Source organism: Ambystoma mexicanum, chromosome 5q (genome assembly GCF_040938575.1).
Source record: "Ambystoma mexicanum isolate Mex_15411 chromosome 5q, UKY_AmexF1_1, whole genome shotgun sequence".
Classification (NCBI taxonomy): Eukaryota; Metazoa; Chordata; class Amphibia; order Caudata; family Ambystomatidae; genus Ambystoma; species Ambystoma mexicanum.
The window spans coordinates 279872682-279892306 of record NC_090933.1 but is presented as its reverse complement, the minus strand read 5'-3'; the positions used below and the strand labels follow the sequence as shown (position 1 = coordinate 279892306).

General features: G+C 45.2%; 1 protein-coding gene across 1 annotated transcript in view; it reads left to right on the top strand.

Annotated features, from left to right (window-relative positions):
• DOK6 (docking protein 6) overlaps nt 1-19625 on the top strand; it is a 2936428-nt gene that overhangs the window by 2513459 nt on the left and 403344 nt on the right. Inside the window, exon 9 of the mRNA XM_069620782.1 lies at nt 19499-19585. Coding sequence (XP_069476883.1) covers nt 19499-19585 — 87 coding nt within the window. The remainder of the gene's footprint in view (nt 1-19498; nt 19586-19625) is intronic.

The window sequence follows — 19625 nt, the reverse complement described above, 5'->3', positions numbered from 1 at the left end:
CTAGTATAGGATGCTCAATGTGAAAAAACGGACATAGGCGAGTCTCAAATACACCAGGGGACTTTCATAAACCAGTCAGCTCACTAAGCTTTCCTATAAATTGAAAAATTAACCATGCCACTTTCTTCATGCCCATGCCAGTTCCAAACTATTCCAGTTAATTACTTACATATTGTCAATGGCATAACAGTGTCAAAGGGGCCGGGCCATTGCTGTTCCTAGTGTTGACATAGTTAAACACAACCTGTTACTACAATGCACCCACAAAATTAAGGTTCCAAGTTCAGCAATACTATGTCAGTTTCTCCCAGAAAAACAAATTGTCAAATTGGTGTATGCAGTGCTGTTGGCAGCTGTGAAACCAGTCTCAATAATATCTTGCAAGTGCTGCTCCGGTTAAGCAAACTGACATGATGTTTCTACATGCCTCCTTCTTTCAGCTTCAACAATAGCATTCCAGTGTTTTCGCAGTTAAATATGTTGCCATGCTGGATTCTACATTTCCACCAGAAAATGGGTATGCCAGCTGCAACAATGCAATTTAGTTTCCCCAGTTACAGACATTGTCATTGCATGATCTCAGAAAATGTGGTGCCCTCCCCAACAATGCCATGCTAGTCTTGTAAACATAGTGTGATGCCGTTTCTACACAGGTACCAAAAGGTATACAGACTATTCACCTAAAGATTTTTCATCAAGAGATTTTTTACCGAAAAATGTTCATTGAAAGATTTGTTCATCGAAAAAATCTTTCACTGAATTATTTTAAATTTAAAATATATGTATGTAGGGTTGGGTGGGGTAAAGGGTTACCTTTGGAAAATGGGAGGTTTGGGGGGCCCCTAAAAATGTATTTGAGAATGTTTGGGGTGTTTTTAAGGGTGGAAAACAAAAAAAGTTTGGTGACCAGGTTTTTTAGCGAATAGTGTTATTAATCTACATTAGGTGAAAAAGTTTTAGGTGAAAATAAATAGATGAAAACATATTTAGCTGAATAAATGCAGTGATAAGACATGTAACCGTACCAAAACACCCCCCACACATGTGGCAGGATCCTGCAGTCGCACTTCTTCTGCAGTATACCAATATTGCTATTGGTGCAATTGCTATCCTTTCTTCAAGATCTTCTTGATTTTGAGTGGAGATGCTGCTTAATCTCTAGAACACAGAAACCACTATCATGACTTTCCCTCACTGGATCCTGAACGCTGACAGACAGGCCACAACCCAACCACAAGGTTCTTAAAACTCTGCTCATCTTTGGAGAGGTGTTTGCATGGTTCCACATGAAGGCCATACCCATAGCATTTGCATCTATCGTTAGCACTGGGTCATAACATTACTAATGGCGACAGGATCTGTGTCCCTCTCAGCCATTCAGAATCCCGTACACCCCCCTCACCTTTTCCTAAATACGTGACAAAGACCTGGTTGAGTGAATATATATATTTTTCTGTTGCCCATGGGAACCCTGCGCTAATCTAATGATCTTGCAACCCTGTTTGACCATGAACCTTGGGTTTGACCTTACTGTCCCATAACCTGCATCAATACCGTACTTACCTTTTGCGAGATAAAAAGTATTTTTGCATAGATCTCTGAATGAGCATACAATTATTCAAATTAATACTTTCTTCCCCTATATTACTGTACTCCCCACCAGCCCCCAACAGCAAGCCTTGATTGCTTGACCACTGCTACCACTGGGTGAGCCAAGGAAAATTTAAGGAGAGCTTATTTGAATAGGTATGGTAAGATATGCCAAGGCCATATTTTACGGATTGGGTTATTCCACCTTCTACTCCCCACTGGATGGGGTGGGGGGGTAGTCTGTACAGAAACCCCTGGCTGAGGGGCAGCCTTCCCAAACTGAAGCATGGAGGTTTGCTGCTCACTACTTCCGAGCTGGCACATATGCATGGAGCCTGATTGCTCTGTGCATGCTTTGCAGTTGGTATTTTTGATAATACTCATGACATTACAGTCACCACTGTAGGCCATCATTAGACATTAAGGATATTAACAACACAGTCACCCATCTAGAAAACGAACAGCATATGGTTGACGGTAGAAAGATTCTGACCTACTCGGTTTAAATACCAAAGGAAATAAAGGCAGGTGAACTTCAAAGACCCCTTCCTTGTCCTTCTGACTGTTAACAGGGGATCTGCTGTTTGGCAGGGTAGCAGGTGGATAGCCAATGGCTGCAGGAGAAGATTTAAACTCTCGCCATTTACTTGGGACTTTGGGACAGCATTTGATGGGATAACACCTTTGCAATCCGCCCTACTCAGGAAATTGGGAGTTACAAGTCCTCATTTGGCCTCTCGTTCCTACACTCGTACATCAATGTCATTTGAGAATGTCAGGAAAAAAATAGATGAACTTCAAAAAGAGGTACTCTTGGTACTGATAAAATGTATGCTGTAATCCAATACAATTCTCAATAGCGGGATATGTATATGCTGGCCTATTCACAACCACATACCACCCACATCTAGTACCATGCATTGTCTGGTGAGGTATTACAATCACAGTATACTCTTGTTTTTTAAACTCAAGTTTAAATTCCTGAAATGTTCTCTGATGCTTACGGACAACTAATCACTGTTGAGAATCATGTCATGTTATGATGTTGAATATATTAAAACTGTGACCAGGTCTTACATCACCTAAACCTTGTCGGAGAGGTAGCGTATCGTGCCCTCGCCAGGGTGTCCCCAGACCTTAGTCTGTGGATATGAAATGAAACAAATTATATTTTATTTATATCACGCTTGTACACAAGTGTTTCAGAGTTTCATAGTAAAGAGTAGGATTGAGGACGGGATGGAGAAAAGAAAAAGGGGTTAGCCATCAGACAAAATACAAAAGGGCAAAGATATGTGGGATGAGTGGGAGGTAATATGGTTGTGGTGAAGGGACACATGAGTCTCAACTGTGATTAGTAGTCAGAATTTTTTTGACTAAAAATGTTTATCTAGATTTTCAAAATCAGACCGATTGGATTTGCAAATGCCTGTTTATTAGTGTCAGACCCTTATTTATAACCAAGTCGATCTGAGTAGTATGACAGCTTTCTGAAAACTGATGATGAGTCTAATTGACCAGAGCATGGGTAAATGGGTGCATTGTAGGCGAGGCTGAGAATCATAAATACCTTTGTTGGCTGCAATTAGGACATTGTAAGTCAATTATATTTTTATTTGGTTTGCAAAACAGGTAAGCATGTGAATAGCGTGCACGTTATTACATTGTGTGCACCTTGATGAGTAATTCTTGAAAACCCAAGGAAAAGAGAGCTACATGAAACTGAGGGTCTGCATTTGTCTTTGGTTACTGTGGGTACATTCGTTCTGATTTGCTTGTTGTAAAATACTATAACCACCCAATCCTTGAAATAGAATGAATGCTGTAGAACAATAACTTCAAATATGTTTGGTAATAAAAAGATGTGTTAATCTGACATAAGAACCCAGAATATTACTATGGGACAACATAGATGTGTAACATCGTCATTTGGATGTTGTTGAACTAAATGTATTGTTGATGCTAATAGTGAAGATATTCTGGGGCATCTAACATGGTTTTGGAATTTGTTGTTTGACGCACTATAAACCTCATGTTTGATTTACTTGATGCCTATTGGGTTATGAATCAATACATTTATTTTATGCATGAATTTATATTATGAATTTGAAAGAATTAGTTATGAAACTGATTGCAAACAATCTTTGTATTTGAAATTAGAAAATAATTTGTGTGTTACATACATTTCAATGATTCTTAATATGCACTGTGCACTTGAATCTTATACTTAAAATGTCAGTGCTATTCTGTTAAGATCACTGTACTGATTACACAAAATGGTTTTGGTGTAACATTGTGGGGCTTTAGGGGTTTGTGAATCAAACTGTCAAGGCCCCTAATATGGAGCCATTCTTCCTCCAACACGGAAGAAACGAAATCCTAATCTTTGGCAAAACAGCTCTGCTTCCCTAACCTATCCCTGGGCCGCATTCACTAGGACTGCCGGCCACTGCATCCCCCTTAGTCAAAAACCTAGGATGCACTTTTAGCACAGACCTGACCCTCTCCTGTCACATCAATGCAGTCTCCAAATCTTGCACCTTCCACCTCTGCATCCTCAAGCAGATGGTTCCATATCTCTCCTACCCCCATAGATTTTCCGCAATCATGGCCATCATCCTATCCTGCCTAGACTATGCTAGCTCCCTCTACCTAGGCGCGCCTACATACCAACTCAGAAAGCTCGAATGGATTCAAAACTCCGAAGCAAGGCTCCTCCTTGCACTCTCCCCTAGAGAACACATCTCTCCCGCACTAAGGACAGTACACTGGCTGCCGATCAACCGACAGGCCTCCATCAAAGCCATGCGCATTACCCACCATGCCATTCACAATAAAAGCCCGGAATGCCTCCAAAACAACAAGCTCACACGGTACTACCCCGACAGAATCTTCAGATAGGATCTGCACACCTCCTGGTAGTACCCTCTTTCAAGTTCTCCAGATTAGGAGGTGCCTTTTCTCTCACCTTCAGGAGCTCCCTCCCCCTCACTCTCCAACTCATAGGGGATGACCTGGTCTTCAGGAAACCCCTCAAAACCTGGCTGTTTCCCCCAACTTCCTGATCCCCCTGCTTCCCCGTGCCCACTCCCCACGACTCAAACAAACCTTTCATCTAGCACTCCCCCCACATACTCTACTTTTGTGTCCCTCTGTCAGCTACTAGCCTCTTCCTTCCTTTTAACCACTTTGATGGGGGCGTGGCCGGCACACATGTTGTAAAGACATGATTCGCCAGCGCTCCTGCTCGGGTTCCTGCTACGGACCGAATGGCTCAGCTAATACTTGATATATGGTCATAAAATTGGGAGCAGTGTAGAGGGGAACGGTTTCCCACCACTCGGTGCTGTTTCCACGAGAAATCGGATCGAAACAACAGGCAATCGGAGAGAGCAAAGTGGAGCCCCTCCGACTCACAAGATGGCGGCGCCTGCGACTACGCTGTAGACCGGAAAGACGCGAAACAGACCTCCCGCCAAGGGAAGGAAACACGGACTGACACCCGCTAACTTGCACATTGAAGGCACCCCGGAGAGCACCAGTGCTCACCGCGGAACACATCTGCCGACCCTGCTCTTCGTCACACAAGCCGAAGCAGAGACGGCTCCGGCAGACGGGAAGCCCAGAAGCAGAAGAAGGCAAATGCGGTAAGCGACCGCACGGAACGGCCACTGCTCTGCCGGACCCCTAACAGCGAGGCGAGGAAGGAGAGTCCGCACCGCACTCACTCGAAGAGGGCCGGAAGGCGAATCCCGCCGGGACTCCCGACCTGACAGACCTGCTGAAGGAACGGAGCGGTCACCAGAAAACGGGGAAGCGGCCTGGAGGCGAACTGCATCGGAGACCCAGACGGAGGCTAACGGAAGACCGCTGCCCTTCACAGATCACCGGGCCTGGGCACCGACGCAACCCACCAGGAAACGAAGCGACCACTCGAACAGAAAGATAGAGGAGCCCAAGAGTAACTCAGAGGGCCCGGGGAGGCACTGACACAACATCGCAATATACAAACAGAAGGTAAACTCCACATAGGGCTAAACCTGAACATTGCATGAACAGCCACAGTTTCAGCCCCAAACCCCATTTAATGAACGACCTAACAGCACCAGTACTAAGACTGCCCACAAGCAAGAAGGGACAGGTAACCCGCCCACCAACCAGGAGCAGAAAGGAAGCGGTGCCATGAAAGGTAGGACATAGTGGTAACCAAACCTCTTTACGGTGCTCTGGGCCCCGGGGGGAAAAACCCACCGGTCAACACGCCTCAGACCCACAGAAATAAGGACTGAACCATCAGGGGCTGACGCCAAGACTGCCCAGCCACGCCACGAAAAAACAAATAGGGCTGCCACTATTCAGAATTACCATTGCTGAAAGCACGCACAACAACGAGGAGACGCTACACCCGTTTGTGGCCAACAATCTAACAACCACTCAATCCTGAAACGATTGCCATTGAACTCGCAGCGAGCAAACGGGCAACTACCCCCGACACGAGGTGGTGAACTGAATACCCCGAGACAAGAGATGTCACCCCCCAAGGGCAAATCAAAAACCGTAACAATGGACTCCTACACAACGGTCAGGCCCAAACATTAGCAGGACGCAGCGGCTACAGAAGAACCACTGACCCAAGAAAGAGACCCTACGAACACGCAAGTACTGCAGGCCATAGCAGCGCTACACACGTCTATTGAAACCAAAATAGACGAAGTCCAATCGGACGTGCAGCTGATGAGACAAGATGCCCGCAATCTTACTGAAAGGGTAACCACAGCGGAGGCCACCCTACAGGACAACATTGAAAGTTGGATGATCTCAAATCTAAGGTCCAGGACCTTGAACTGAAGGTAGCGCGGCTAGAGGCTAGGTCAGAAGATGCGGAAAGGTGAGCCCGCCGCAACAATATTCGAATCCTGGGGGTCCCGGAGGGAATGGAGACAGAGTTTATAGAGACAATGCTACAGCCGGAAATTGGGGCCGGCAAACTGTCCCAAGGATTTTCGATAGAACGAGCCCACAGGTCTCTGCAGAAAAGGCCTCCCCGAGCTCGCACCCACGTCCAATGATTGCAAAAGTCCCCAATTTCCGCGACAGAGAGACAATATTGCGATTCTCGAGAGAAGGAGGGGAAATCAAGAGACAAGATGCCAAAATAGTCATGTAATCGGACTACACTCCCACCGTGCAACGGGCAAGGACTTCATTTATCCCCGTGAAAGCAAGATTACGTGAACTTAACCTCAAGTACATGCTAATGTATCCGTCGCGTCTCAAAGTAATGTATAAGGGAAAAGCCATCTTCCTAGAAACTCCTGTGGCGGCAAATATGTGGCTCGAACACAACAATCTTGCAGATGATAAGGAAGGAACAGTGAAAGAGATCACAGGCCACTGAACATTCAAAGTAACAGGAAATGACCGATGCTCGCACAATTAAAGAAAGAACCACTGGACCGCACCAAGAACTACAGTACTACGAAAGCAACATCGGTCAGGAGGGCACCGACCTATACGTGCGCTGATGACGTCGACACACCCCTCCAGAAAACGTGTAGGCCAACTGCCAACACACTACACGCACCGGGAGGCCTGGAAAGGTCCAAAAGGCTCAGGAGCCCCTGAGCGCTGCAAGTTGGAAGCAACTGCTGGGGGCAGTTCAAAGTTGGATAGTTTGCTGTTCTGATTCACTAGAATGAACGTTACTACTGTTGGTAAGTCTCCAGGCGGTACAGGGGGGAGGGGAGGAACTGAGTGGAAGGCGGGTGGGAGCCCGCGTCCTAACCTACACACAGGCGGGGTCTTCAATACCAGAACCAGGACCACGAACAATTCAGATGGGGAAGCAGGACAACCGTAATATCCCTTTCGAACAACCATGACCACAAGAGCAATAAAAATAATGACATGGGACGTGAGGGGCCTGAGTACATACCTCAGCAGAAACAGAATCAAGGCCTACCTACATAGAAAAAAGGGGTGATGATAGCACTGCTACAGGAGACCCACTGTACGGCAGACTCCATGACCAAACTCCAAACGCACTGGGGGGGACAGGGATTTGGCACCACTTACTCTAAATATGCTAGAGGAGTCTACACCTGGATCCACCCACAACTCCCATTCCGCTTGGCCAAGTCAGAGATAGATCCAGAAGGCAGATTTGTAATGCTATGGGGACACATTGAGCAGACAGCAATATGCATCATGAACTCTTACCTCCCCAATAACAACATACCGACTTACCTGAACTCACTGTACCCCAGAATTGCACAACACAGAAGCGGCCTGTTTATCTGGGGGGGGGGGCGATTTCAATTGCATACGGGACCCAACGCTGGACAGGTCCATACCCCAATCGAAAGGCCCATCGGCAGCAACAACAGCCCTGATCGCAATGATAGACAGGCTGGACCTGGCGGATGCATGGCGAGAAACACACCCAACAACACGAGGTTATTCATACTTCTCGTCCCCGCATAATCTACACACTGGATTAGATTATATCCTTATAGGCAGGGAACACTTACCCCAAGTGGAAGGAGCACAATACTTAGGAAGAACCGTCTCTGACCACTCCCCACTCTTAGTGACATGGAACCACAATGGTCCCAAACCCCCGATCCCCATGTGGAAAAAGCCTGTAGAAGCCCTGAAGGACCCAGCCTTTAGAGAAGAATTACAAGATTCTATCGACAACTATATAGAAGTTAACAAGGGCAGTGTAGAATACATAAGCACAGTGTGGGACGCTCTTAAAATAGTGACATGGGGGAAACCATTGCAAAGGCGGGGGGTATCAGGAAACTACTCAGAAAAGGATTAGACCAAGTGGAGAAGGAGATTGAAAGGCTGGAGGCCACCCCCACAAGCACCCAGCAGAGGGAAGCCGAACTCCAGAAACTCAGAGAGAAGACTGCAACTGCATGGAGCAGGTTAGAAAAGTCCGACTACATCGCCAAAACAAATAGAGCACACGTAGAGGCGGACAGACCAGGCAGGCTACTGGCCTGGCTATGCCAAAAGGAACACCCCAGACACCCTACCACCTCACTGCGAGATCAAGAGGGGAACATACACCACGCACAGCAGAACATAAATGACACCTTTAAACATTTCTATGCACACTTATACTCCCATAAAGACCAGGTCACCCAAAAACAGATAATGGTTACACTGGATGAGATAGGGCTCCCCAGATTGTCCCCTGAGCAAGCCAACACACTTGAAGCAGAAATCACGCCCGAAGACATAACCAAAGCCATTAGGCCCCTGGCCACGTGCAAGGCACCTGGCACTGACGGATTACCCTCGGAGTTTTATAAAACATATGAGTCCTCCCTGAGACCCCTGTTACATGAGGAATACCAAGAGGCATACGAGAGGGGGATGCTACCTGAAAGCATGAGAGAAACGCTTGTGGTCCCGATCCTTAAGCCCAACAAACCGGCAGACCTATGCGCCTCCAACCACCCACTCGCGATGCTTAATTATGATGTGAAAATCTTAACCACAATACTAGCTAAGCGGCTGTCCAGAATAATAGGTGACATAATACACACCGACCAGACCGGCTTTGTACCGGGCGTTTGATTCCATATATTGGGAGTGGTTAGTGTCTGTACTCAAGGAATTCGGCTTCGGACCTGGGTTTACTAGATGGATTACAATACTATACATTAAACCAAGAGCAAGGGTGAAATCCGGGAAACACGTGTCAGAGGCCTGGGACATATGCAGAGGGACCAGACAGGGCTGCCCACTATCCCCAGTGCTGTACATACTGGGACTGGAGCCCAAAGCCATCTACTTCAGGAAGCAATTTTTCGATGCGGGCATAAGGCTGGGAGGCGTAGACCACATCATCTCACTCTATGCGGATGATGTCCTTATATATGTCAGAAACCCACACCACAATGTGCCCACCATGCTCAAAGTTTTGGACAATTACTCTAGGGTCTCTGGAATCCAATTCAGCAAATCAAAATCCTGCCTGTTTCCCCTGGCAGCCCTGAAACACGAGGACATGGAGGCACTCCCGGCAGTGGGGATAAAATGGCAGACTACTTCATTCCGATATCTCGGAGTCCAAATAATGCACACCCCTGCACTGATGCACGAACACAACACAAAGGCAGCACTCCCAACTCTGCGCAAATCAATGAACTTTTGGGCGAAACTCCCACTATCGATGATGGGTAGGGCCTCGATAGTCAAAATGATTGTTCTCCCACGGTTCATATACGTGTTCCAGAATGTGCACTACTACATCACCAAACTCTTTTTCCGATTGCTTGAGACAATAATAAGAGAGTTCTTATGGGGGAAAAACAGACACGGGATAGTGCTGTCAGCGTTAGTTCTACCATACAACCAGGGCGGAATTTAGCTCCCAAATCTGGAAAAATATTACCTGGCAGCCCAGCCCAGCTTTGTGACCAAATGGTTAGCCGACGAGCCCACATCTGAAACGCCCTTGCTGCAAGCCATGATCGTCCCGTTTCAATTGAAGGAACTGATCTGGGTACCTGGGTACCCTCACAACTACTGGGAAACATACCCTCCCTAGTCGCCCTGGGGAAGAAAATTTGGTGCAGAGCGAAAATGCTTACGCACTCACAGAACCCCTACGCACCAGAAGTACCACTGATAGCAGACCTATGCACAACGGTCACGGACCTAAAACAAGTCAGACTATGGGAAAGGGAAGGGGTCTACACTTGGGGGGATTTGTATGAAGAGGGCACCTTCAAAGAGATTGCCTCACTACAAGAAAAAGAAGGCATCCACGCTGGCCAATTCCTGTGGTACCAAAGAGTCCGCACCACAGCACGACACAAATGGGACACATGGCCTGTAGAACCGGACACGGATCCATTCTTAATGTTGCTATACAACCTAGGGGAGGGCAACAGACCAATATCCTAAATATACGGCCACCTGAGCGACACACCCAAACCCGGAGTATGGAAATGAAAAATAAATGGGAAGTGGACATAGGCCGAGAAATGACGGAGGGGGAGTGGAACAGAGCGCTCACATTCCCCAAAGGGGTGTCCAGAAACCACAGATTCCGACAGATACAGATGAACGCACTGCACCGAACTTACCTAACCCCAAGCCGAATAGCCAAATTCAACAAGCAAGCACAACCAAACTGTACCTGGTGCATGGGGGAAAAAGCTGATCTGATACATATGCTGTGGGAATGCCCCAAAGTAAGGACACTGTGGGACAAAGTAAAACAGACGTGCGAGACAGCAGGCATGACCAAATATAAATGAACACCTGAGGAGTGCCTATTAGGAACTTACCCCAGATTAGCCAAGCTCAAGCACACGATAAGAATCATGGACATATCGTGCATACTGGCCAAAAGAACCATTGCCATGTCATGGAAAAAACCTGCGGGACCTCAGTATAACATATGGCACAGCGAAACGGAACGGTGGATGTTAGCCGAGACCACGGCTTGGGAGGAATGCGTCGCCAGGTCCACTGATGACTCCAGCAGGGCATGGAAAGAACTCACCAGACATATGTTCCACCCCTCTGATGACAAGCCCCCATGAACTAAAGACCTCAGACAAAACATACCCACAGCACAAACAAGGGCAACCAAGATGAAGCTACCGTGGACAATGTCGGCCCCCTGAGGACCCCCCCCGCTTCTTTGCACTGCCTGATTATTCCCCCCCCCCACACCCCCAGGACATGGGATACCGAAATACACGAACAAAACAAGGAGACAGTTATTGTTGTTTATTATAATGTTTATGTTAAGTTTAAAATGCATAGTTATCTTTACATGTGTAAGGCACATTCGAATGTCATGTGACTGATACCACTATAAAATGCCAATAGACAAATTAAAAAAATAAAATAAAATTAACCACTTTGATCTGCCACCTCCAGCCCCTCCTTGGGGGCCGCCAGCAATACATGGAGGATTCATGCAGGTATTCCTCCATCTTGCACTTGGAACACATCCTGACAGTGGGCTGGGTATTGCACTCATATGGGCCTGGAGGGTGGGCAATGCATCACACTGAAAATGCTCCCTGGGAAAATCACTCTGATCACCCATGAGCAGGACAAGGTGGCACTTTGGATCCCTTGCGCGTGGCTGGCACTGCATGTAACTCTTAAGCATCGCACAGGAGGGTGTGCCATGCCATGGGATGTAATCATGAAATGGGGACCTTGTTTCGCACTAGAAGGAACTAAAGATGTCAATTTTTCACTCTACGACCCTCTCAGAGGGTAGGTAGTATGCATTCATTTAGCACATAGCTCGCCTGTGAAACATAGCACTGCTCCTGTGCATAGATCGAACCCAGGATGCAATCATTGTTGGTTGTACAGATAACCCATTTTCTCCCCTTGCACCCGCACCTTTATAACTTAGTGGAAGGCGCAGGTTACATTTAAACACCCTGCATTCACATATAAAACAAAAACTATTGCATAGTGCCTTTGCCATAAGAATGAAGCTACCTCTAAAGACAAAAAAACGAATTGTAGCTTACCACATAACTCTATCGCCTTAAACACAAACCAACCTGTTTAGTTCATAGTCTACCTCTGCTGCATCCATCCACACGCTGTTCAGACATGGGTGTCTAGTAGAGTCTTGGCCACACTCACATAACTGTAATGACTGACATGCACACATGCATATTAGCACCTGCCAATGCTCCCAAATTTGGACTCCAGTCCCTCTGACAGCATTCAACCAAACACCACTTTGGGACCATAATTATGGTGATTGGCTCAATACAAATGACAAAAATGAATAAATGAATTGAGCAAGTGCTTTTGTTCATCTCAATTAGAGTTGTGTTCATGTGGACAAGCGACACTTTTGAAACGACCAGCGGTTGTGCAATCAGCATACAAGCACCAAAGAATTTCTCACTGCATGTGAAAAGCCAGAGCTGTGAAGGCATTGTTTTGTCATCTCATGTCAAGAAGGCAGAAAAGGTGTATGGTCGGAATGGGAGAATTATTATTTAAAAATTGCTGCAACATCCTTTTCATAATCAAAACTGTGAATGCTTTGGGTGATGTTCTGTATTTAATTTCCTCAAGAAGTCTTAAAATCCATATTTTAAATCAAGGGTTTCCAAAGGTTTTTATGCATTTTCTATTAGACGCAAACCCCGTCCTTCCATTTGATAGAGCCTTGTACTCCCTTACCCCTTCTGACGTTCTCCTGCCACTGCTGAGGGAAGGGGGCAGCCAAACGGTTCCAAGACCACTGATTTAATCACAGTATAATTGTTTGGCCACTTTCCAGCACTTTCCTATCCACGTTTCAAGTCCAAGTGCACTCCCCAAATGATGCGTCTATGGCTGTACATTAATTCAAGGCTTAGACCAGCCCTTTTGATACTTCTAAATGTACGAGCAATTCTTCCTCTGGGACTGCTCAGTCCAGTTCTGACTCACAGTTGGAGCATTTAGAGCGTATTCAGCCAAAGAAGGAGACCCCTTTTTTCCCTGCTAACGTTGTCAATGGAAGAGGGTGATATTACCCTGATACATCATCAACTCTATTAGTTCAATTATGGCCATTTTATCAGATGGAAATTGCATCCTGTTGTGACTTATTGCCATTTGGCAAGGGTTTAGGAGCCCTGGATTTGTTTTATTTTTTTATCAATTTAATAAAATGATATGGGTAATTCCACCTCTGAATGGGTAATCTGCTAATCAGATTCCTCTTTCGTCCACTCCATTCAGGGTCGGACTGGGACAAGAAATAGGCCCGGTCACACAAAGAAAGTGGCCCACCCCTCGCCTCAAAAAAAGTGGCCCACCCCTCGCTTCATGACCCTTGACCTCTGATGACATCACCAGAAGTGATGTCATTTCACACAACCCCAAAGTGACATCCCGGGAAGTGATGAAACACGACCTTTCAACCCTTGACAAAACAGGAAGTGGCATCAAATAGCAGTGCTCCTAAGTACACACAATTACTGGGAATCCAAGCAGACGTCCAAGGCCAAATGATAATATGTTATTGTATAGCACTTAAGCTTTTTTTATAGAAAAAATATGCATACACTATCACCCAACCTGTGTTGGGACTCATTTATTGACCTAAGAAGGATGAAACGCGTTTTGAAAAAAAAATAAAAATTTGAAAACAAAAAATATATTTTTTTCAATTATTTTCCTCCAAACCGGCCCAGGCATGGCCAGAAACTGGCCCCCACACCCAAGGGAAGATTTCAGCCTGGCTACGGGCCGAAAGGCCGTGGGGCCAATCCGACCCTGACTCCATGCCAAAATCATAGATTGTACCTGGGTCCTGTTGCATCAGTTTCCTGATTTGCAGTGCCTGCTTTACCAGTGGCACAGAGACAGCGTGGTCACAGTTTCCCATTTGACAGCTGCATTGACAGCCAAGTCTCTGCAGTGCAGGGGCTGCATTTAAGATATGCCCCCTTGTACCAAAGTAAGATCATTATAATTAGGCCATGATTGTGGCAGGTTAAAATTTAAAATCGAATTATGCCTGAGTTAAGGCATGGTGCATGACACTACCTATGATCATTGCAGCCACATTCAATTTGATATCACACGTGTCAGGTCCTGTGACCCAGCTCAGCCGTGAAAGATGATGTTTATTCTGCCCAGAAGGGTTGAGCCTGCCAAATGACAGGAAAATTACCCTGAATGGCCATGCCTCTCCTTTGATCTCTTTGTGAGGGCAGGTAACACCCTCCACCAGAGACAGTCACACAACAGGCAGCTGTCCTGGGCCCAGACATCCAAAGATCACCCATTCAAAGGGAGCAGCCTCACACCAGGGTGCTGCAGTTCTAAAGGCCTTTGATACTAGTGAGAAGGGAAAGGGCGTGGTTAGAGTAGACAGCAGGGCTGTGTACAGTGAACAAAGACTTCCACCATCTTGTTGCTCTATGTCTCTCTCTCTCTACTTACTATCTTTAAAAGAAGAGGTCTCCCACCACTTCTTTGAATCATCTTGGAATAATATCTTGAACTCTCACCTTTCACAAACATTTAATTGGACATCTGTTGGGAGAGTTGATCTTTCCAAAGTCCTCCCCCACTGATGTGCAGAGTGGGTGTCTAAGGCAGAGGGAAGCTCTGTCCCCTAAACATCCACAGGGACCAGTGGGGTGACGTGCTGCTGGGACAAGCACCATCCCCTCCACCAGCCACAGCGGTACCTGGGACCTCACCATGTTGATGGACCCCTGCAGTTGTGTGTCAGCCTTTCCTGGGTTTAAGAGCATGAGAAAAGGACTAATCTAGCTCCTGAGGCCCTGGACCTGGACTCACAGCATCCTGAGAACCATGACAGCTGGGATCATAGCGTGTTCTCAAATGAAGTGCTGTGTTTTCAAGAACCGTTCAACACGTTCGAACCACCAGGACACTCCAGTGCTACGTTGTGCCATCCTTGCTAATTCTCGGTTCCTTTGTCATGAGTTGGCTTCCGAACCGGCAAGGTCGTAATGAGGCCCATAGCCCTCCCTCGTCCCATGTTACCACAAAAGGCGGAAAAAGGTGAATCTCATTAATATGCCTGTTTACCTTTAGGATTGTGTTGGCTCTTTGTAGCTCTTTGTAGCAGTGTAAGTGCTGAGTGGGCATTTTTAGCCCCTAATCATCCTTGTACTTCTGCAGAGTACAATCCAATTCGTTACACCTGTGTGGGTGCAATTAATTGGATAATTATGCACTAGTTCTTTCTATGGCAAGTCACATCTTGGTCTGAGAGGTTGGAAATGGGCAATGGTCTTCCTTTACAGAAGCTAACCTAGCATTGTTAGGCTATCCTGGAACCACTGAGACCTTCAGTGTGAGCCCCTGAAGTTTTGCATTTGGATTCTGCCAAACTAGCAGAGAATCAGAAATGACCCACTTTTTCCCCAACACCTCTTGATAGCTCCTTCTCACGCAGAGCGCTGGGTCTGTTAGGTCAACCCTGGCTGAGCGCTGGGTCTGTTAGGTCAACCCTGGCTGTTTTTATTAGGCTTGTAAAAAGCTTTGAGTCTTTTCATTAACCAACCCAATTCTTCAAGTGAGGGGGTCATGCTTTGCCTATGTGAAGGCCTGATAAAATTCACATAGCTGTAGGAATCCAAATATTCCTTTTTTTAGTTCATTTTCATGATGTCACGAAAAAGAGATCTCCATTTTCCAGACAAATTCCTAAGGACTCTTTCCAATTCCCTCCTGCACACATTGTCCTTCACTGCTGCACAAAGATAATTATACATAGGATGTGGGTACGGATATTCTTTTTAATTGCATTCATATGAACTCACGTTCTGTATTTACAATCAGTCATTTGGCTGGGACATGCACACTACTCTTTCTAAATGTTATTTGTTAGCTGAAGCCCTGTCCAAGAATAGCAAGGTTGTGTAATGATGTGTGAATTGTTGAAATTGCCAGTGCAGGTTTTTTTCTAAATCATGGGCACTAAGAAAAAATAAAAAACATAAATACATAATTTCTATCTACGTACACAGGGCTCTACATGGGACCATACAATCTTATACATCTTAAAAGCATTTGGAGGAGCTGGCACTGCTTTAATCTGAAGTCAAGCAACTGTAAACCCTTATCTAAGAGTGTTTGGGACCTGTTGCAATCTGGAAGGTAACGCCCAGGCCAAAATGAATGGTAAAACCCACGAGACAAACTACCATGTCAATAGCAGCCCTGTCTCACTCCAACTTCCCAGCCCACGAAACCAAGAAAGAAACATTGCTCAAATCACTGAAAGAGGTACTTGGCTAAAGGCTGCCTTGTGTAAATGGCCTAGATTGCAGCTAACAACTGTACCATCTTCCCATAAATAGATGTGGTCAGCCATCTTGTGATAGCTACAAACAAGAAAACATATCACATCTCCAAGAAGCTTCGACAAGGTGACTAGCTTCAGACGCACGTCGCCAGGAGTGATGGCAGCCATTTTAGGCGCACACTTTATCCAAGTGGTCAGTGCCTGTGCAAGGAGTCGACTTTTGAATAAGCCAGGCAATCCATTTTCATATATGAATTATTGAATCATGCAATACTTTTCGGAATATAGCAGAATCAGCACAATAAATTAGAATAGAAAGCCGCTGATACTGAACTATTAATTTGAAATGGATATAACAAAAGTTAATTGGAAATCATTACATTACGGGTAAATCCATTATTTTAACGTTTCTTGATATGCTACTATATATCTGAGATCTTCACAGTGAATGTCTAAATGGTGGTGGAAGTGTAAAGCTGCAATCACACTGTGGTAATATGCCAGGATAAAAAGCTGATATGGAATTTGGTCAAAAGAAAGGGACGTCATTTCACCAAAATGCCAGGGCTAGTGGAAGTGATATCCCACAACCCTTGACCTCTGATGACATCACAGGAAGTGATGTCATTTGACCCCACCCCAAAGTGACATCACGGGAAGCGATGGAACACAACCTTTCTCCCCTTGACAAAACAGGAAGTGGCATCACATAGTATTGTACACTACATAAAATATGGTTACGATATCACTGTAAAGCCATATACATTTCATACAAGAATGGATCACCATATGTATCGTTAATACCGCTGCGTATAGGCCCATATTACCAAATTACTGTGAATGCAAGCAGATGTCCAATGCCGAACGATACCATGTGTTATTAGATAGCACTTACGCTTTAGTGCTTCATATAGAACAAATATTCCTACAATATCACCCAACCCATGTTGGTACTCATTTATCAACCTTAGCAAGATGAAAGGCTGAGTTGACCTTGCCGGGAGTGGAACCTGCAACCTCCAGATCACACACACATTGCATCGGCCAGCACTCAACTCACTGAGCTATCATACCTGCTATAGCTATTAGAAAAACAGCCACTCCAGAAACAAAGAGCCACATGCTGCTGGCCACAGCCCATGAGACTCAATTAAAAAAAAAAATGTCATTTTTTTGTTTTAGGAGTAGCAAGGGAGACCACAGGTGTAGCAAGGGAAACCTCAGTGGTCGCAGATGTGACCACTGGCAACCCCTAAATGACATCCATGTCAAAAGAGTGTCTTCTTCTCAATATCGGGACCAGAGGCAGGGCTCTCAGTGTGGTTCCCATCCACAAGAGAGAGTGCCATGCTGAGAGCCACACATCCCACCAAGGCCACACCTGACAGTGACTTACCTGTCCCCCAACCCTCCCCCCTTAAATTAAGGTGGGGTGCCGATGTCACTGCCCCTTACTGAATATTCATCAGGTTGCATCTGGAAGACATTGCCAGTCACTCACCTTACCGGGCCGCAAGGTCCAGCTTCAATGTTAGCTGTGGCCCACCATCCTCATCAGCTCTAAGTGGTTGCTGGGAACTAGCCAGTTCCCAGCAACCACTCCGGGTCCCAGCAACCACTCCCGGCTGGTTTCATTTTTATTTTGTTTAACCTCCGCCCTAAATGATGATAATTGCTTTAATTACTTATTTAATGTATTTTAGTTGATTACACATTACAAAACAAACACTATAAAAATGACATAAAAACATAAGAACATATATTAAATATAAAATATATGATATAATTCATAAAAACAAAACCAATTGCTAAATGATTAAGAATAACTCAGGCAATAACTCAAGCAATAGCTCAAATCATCTTCCCAATATTAATGAATATAGCAAAATCCTTCTCACATCGTTAATAATTGTGTGGGGTCCATGAACAGGTTTAATTGAGTTACACCAAATTCCTATTCTCTTGGTAATTTTACGGGTTTCCTCTAACCAGACTCTATAGTGCCATGCAAAATGAATTGGAGGTATTGTTTAATCAATGTATCCAGAAATCAGGTTCCCTGATGCTGTCCAGACTATGCACCTGGTCACCCAAACAGCAAATCTGTGTCGCCCCATATTAGAACATTCATTTAAGAGATGCTTAGCTGTTTCAGTTTTCAATGTATTCTGAAAAATTCGACAAGAACTTTCAGTCACAGATAACTTCATAATTGCTTTATAGACCACCCCCTCAGGGAGCTATAGGCCCTGAAGACCTTGTCAAACCCCCTTGCTGCTCTCGGCCCTTTAACACGGTTTTCAGGGCCCATAACTCCGGTACGGCCTGAGGGCTAGGTCTATAAAACTTAATGAAAGTGCACAAAACATGTTACAAGATTCAATGGCTTTTATTATGTAAAATGTAAATAATAGGTTGTCTCTATAAGGGAACCATTTCATTTAAACTAGAACAGTTTTAGAATAAGCTGGCAATGTGAACGTCTTTTTTTAGAAAAGTGAAAGCATAGTTCCATGTTTTAGCTTTCACTATGGTTGAAGTTAAGTTGGAGTGTCTTGTTGAAAACAACATTGCTGGGAAAATATTGCTGTTTCTTAAAAGCAGATAAAACCGGTGTGCTTCTTCCCTGGCTGTGTCTGAAATCAGAATGCCTGGCATCCAGTCAATACCAGTAGATATTGACTGCATTCCTAACATTCTGATTGGATGAGATGTCAAGAATGACTTCCATTTGCTAATATATCTTCAAGAGTGATCAAGAGTGTGGCATTTGATTTAATAAAAATATATATGCAAAACATGCTGCAGAACCATAGGACTAATCTGGCTTGAAAGATTTAGCACACATAACAGAGATGAACAATCAATGGGCAGTATAAATGATTGAGCAAACATGTTTCTTTATAGGTAAGTTTTTATCCTGGTGGACGGGAGGGACAATATTTTCAGCAAGTTTCAGCTGAGCGCTCTAATGCCTATCACCTCGTACAATTAACTTGCAGTAGAACACATCCACCTTGCTCTGTTTTTGTTATCATGAATGGTGGCTGGATAGCAAATGTTTCAATCTCGTGCTGCATGCATTGATCAGATGTATTTCTTTGTCCTTCACAGATCCCTCTGGAAATCCTTAATGCTGTGCAGGGCTACAAGTCCTACCTAACCTCCGGACCTTCGTCAGTGACACCGGCATACTCCCATGTGAGTTATTCCTACCATCATGTCCAAGCGATGTGAGACC